Source organism: Macaca mulatta, chromosome 1 (assembly GCF_049350105.2).
Source record: "Macaca mulatta isolate MMU2019108-1 chromosome 1, T2T-MMU8v2.0, whole genome shotgun sequence".
NCBI lineage: Eukaryota > Metazoa > Chordata > Mammalia > Primates > Cercopithecidae > Macaca > Macaca mulatta.
The window spans coordinates 57,859,722-57,863,242 of NC_133406.1; the positions used below are offsets into that span (position 1 = coordinate 57,859,722).

Below are 3,521 nucleotides of genomic sequence, written 5' to 3' on the forward strand. Positions count from 1 at the left end.
ACAATTTCACTTCTGGGAATTTAGCTTAGGGATATACTTGCAAAAACACACTAAGCTGTGTGTACCTTCCTGTACATTTTCAAAGAGAAATTGTCTACAACTTTATATCATTTTGGTCATGTTAAAGACTTGGGACTGGTGGTTATATTCCTGTACACATAGCTTAGTGTGTTTTTGCAAGTATATCCATAAAATAAATTGACAGGACAGAATTGTTTGAGAAACAACCATGAATATAACATAAATGTTCATTAACAGAAAAATGATTAAATAAATTATAGTACATCCATTTTATGATTTTTTTTTTTTTTTTTTTTTTTTTTTTTTTTTTTTTTGAGACAGGGTCTCGCTCTGTTACCCAGGCTGGAGTGCAGTAGCGCGATCTCGGCTCATTGCAACCTCTGCCTCCCAAATTCAAGGGATTTTTGTGTCTCAGCCTCCTGAGTAGCTGGGATTACAGCATGCACCGCCACGTGGAGCAGGGGCGCGATCTCAGCTCACTGCAAGCTCCGCCTCCCGGGTTCACGCCATTCTCCCGCCTCAGCCACCCGAGTAGCTGGGACTACAGGCGCCCGCCACCATCCCCGGCTAATTTTTCGTATTTTTAGTAGAGACAGGGTTTCACCATGTTAGCCAGGATGGTCTAGATCTTCTGACCTCGTGATCTGCCCACCTCGGCCTCCCAAAGTGCTGGGATTACAGGCGTGAGCCACTGTGCCTGGCCCATTTTATGGGATATTATGCAGCTGTTTGTTTTTTGTTTGTTTGCTTGTTTTTAAACTTTGTGTGCTGATAGGGAAAGATGCCAAGAATATTATTAAGTGAAAACTTATGTTGGAGAGCAATATGCATAATATGATACAACTTGTTAAAAAAAAAAAAAAAAAAAAAAAGGAAAGGAAACAAAAGAAAGGAAGAGAACGGCCAGTCTGCGCAGCTGACCGCCTCTCCCGCCGCAGCCGCGGGGCCTCATGGAAGGCGGGGAGGACGGCAGAGGGGGCGCCACAGCGCAGGGCCCCGAGGGGCGGCCGGCGCCGGAAGCCAGGGTGCACTTCCACATGGTGAGGTTCATCATGGAGGCAGGTATCAAGCTAGGGACGCGGTCCATTCCCATTGCCACTGCTTGCACCATTTACCGTAAGTTTTTCTGCGAGACCAATCTGGACGCCTATGACTCTTACCTGATTGCCATGTCTTCCATTTACTTGGCCGGCAAAGTGGAAGAGCAGCGCCTGCGGACTCGTGACATCATCAATGTGTCCAACAGGTACTTCAACCCAAGCGGTGAGCCCCTGGAATTGGACTCCCACTTCTGGGAGCTCCGGGACAGCATTGTGCAGTGTGAGCTTCTCATACTGAGAAGTATGCACTTCCAGGTCTTCCAGCATCCACACAAGTACCTGCTCCACTACCTGGTTTCCCTCAGGAATTGGCTGAACCACCACAGCTGGCAGCAGACCCCCGTTGCCGTCACTGTCTGGGCCCTGCTGCAGGACAGCTACCACCGGGGGCTGTGCCTCCGCTTCCAGGCCCAGCACATCGCCGTGGCGGTGCTCTACCTGGCCCTGCAGGCCTGTGGAGTCGAGGTGCCTGCCGAGGTCGAGGCTGAGAAGCCGTGGTGGCAGGTGTTTAGTGACGACCTTACCAGGCCAATCATTGATAATATTGTGTCTGATCTCATTCAGATTTATACTATAGACACAGAGATTCCCCTAAGGCCCTGGCCAGGCCTGCCCAAAGAGAAGCCCAGGATGGTCAGCTGCCTGGGGACACTGCCACCACGTCGCCATGATGGCTGGTCCCCAGAGGACCAGCTGGGAGGACTGGTTGTGCTGCTGGAGAAGGGCTGGTGAAGGCGATGACATGCTGCCGCTTTGACCATCCGTAGCAGTCGCGGTCCAGATGATAATGGGAGCTGCGCCTCCAGCGAGCAGGCCGGGAGCACACTGGGTGCAGCTGACCCAAGGCAGCCACATCTGCCTTTGTTCTTTGAGAGGACTCTGAATACAATAGAGGCATGATGCCAATAAAAGGAAAATCATGACATCGACGACACTGAATCCCTAGGAATTTTTTTAAGCCAGATTTATAGCGAGAATGAATATGCAATGTGACTGAAATCTATTTTGTGTAATACAAGGTGAGGCAAGTCAAAAAAGAAAAAGAGAAAGAAAGAAAGAAAAGGACCAGGTGCGGTGGCTCATGCCTGCAAACCCAGCACTTTGGGAGCTAGAAGCTGGTGGATTACTTGAGGTCAGGAGTTTGAGACCAGCCTAGCCAACATGGTGAAACCCTGTCTCTACTAAAAATACAAAAATTAGCAGAGTCTGGTGGTGCGTGTCTGTAATCCCAGTTACTAAGGGGGCTGAAGCAGGAGGATTCACGGATGGATGGATGGATGGATGGATGGATGGATGGATGGATGGATGATTGTTTTCAAAGAGAAATTTTCTAGAACTATATACCATTTTGGTCATGTTAAAGACTTGGGACTGGTAGTTAGAGGATGGGGGAGACATCTTTTCTTTCTGATTTTATATTATTTTACTTTCTATTTGAATTTTTTTACCATGATCATTTACATTTGTAATTTTTAAAAGACCTACTGAAAACATGAAACAGCCTTGAGAAATGGTAGCGGGGAAGTGTTGCAGAATGACCACATGCACCCTGATGCCTTGGTGGGGGATGTTGGCCCTAAGGCCAGTCTGGACCCTGGCTGCCAGTGTGGCATACAGGAGATGATGGGACTCTGTGAACACAAGCACTACTGTGGTTTGAGCATGTCCCTCAGAGTTCATGTGCTGGAAATGTGGTCCCCAGTGTGGCAGTTGGAAAGGTAGGGACTTTAAGAGGTGATTAGGTCATTAAGAGGAATTAATGCTACTCTTCACGGAATGCGTTATTTCTCATGAGAGTAAGTGAGCTCTCACTCTCTTTCAGGACTGGATTAGTTATCTCAAGAGCATGTTGTTATACAGTGAGGTGGTCCCTATGTTTTGCCTCTGACTTCTTCCTTTCTGCCATGTGGTATGCTAATGCTGTGCTCTTGGACTTTACAGCCTCCAGAACTATGAGCCCAGTAAACTCTCCTTTATAAATTACCTAGTCTCAGGCATTCTGTTACAGCAACAGAAAACACACTAAGACCTCCCTTCTGGTGCAGATCTTTTATGTTTCCCCTTCCCAGTATTCCTTTCCCCTTCTTTTAGTAACAAGACCCATTTTCCTTTCTGCAACTGCTTTTCTTCCATGCCTCAGTCCATGTTTCAGGTTGGGAATTGGACCTTGACCTCCAGTTCCAAAAGTGGGCCTTGACCTTGGGCTGGCCAGGGCACCAAAGTACTATCACAATGGCTTCAAGGAGGGGCATTGGCTCAAACATGACCAATAAGAACATCCTCCAGTACTTCGGCTAGTGCTCTTGGACCAAGGCTCTCCCCTTCCCTCTAAGTGCAGGAGTACTAGAACAAATGTCTGGAAATGCTTTGACCATTGTTACCACCACTGGGTGGAGATTT

General features: G+C 47.8%; 1 protein-coding gene across 1 annotated transcript; it reads left to right on the forward strand.

The window, feature by feature from the left end:
* The first annotated feature begins 971 nt into the window (after positions 1-971).
* On the forward strand, positions 972-1,853 carry LOC709633 (cyclin-Q-like). Its single transcript, XM_077982236.1, has 2 exons — positions 972-1,625; positions 1,686-1,853. The coding sequence occupies exons 1-2, from the start codon at positions 972-974 to the stop codon at positions 1,851-1,853; spliced, it is 822 nt and encodes a 273-aa protein (XP_077838362.1).
* The last annotated feature ends 1,668 nt before the right edge of the window (positions 1,854-3,521 follow it).

What these genes read in the sequence shown, in the direction of transcription:
- LOC709633 (XM_077982236.1), top strand. Translation starts at nt 972, where the DNA reads ATGGAAGGCGGGGAGGACGGCAGAGGGGGCGCCACAGCGCAGGGCCCC. An exon ending in CTGAGAAGCCGTGGTGGCAG is followed by an intron (nt 1,626 to 1,685) that starts GTGTTTAGTGAC and finishes GATCTCATTCAG; the next exon opens with ATTTATACTATAGACACAGA.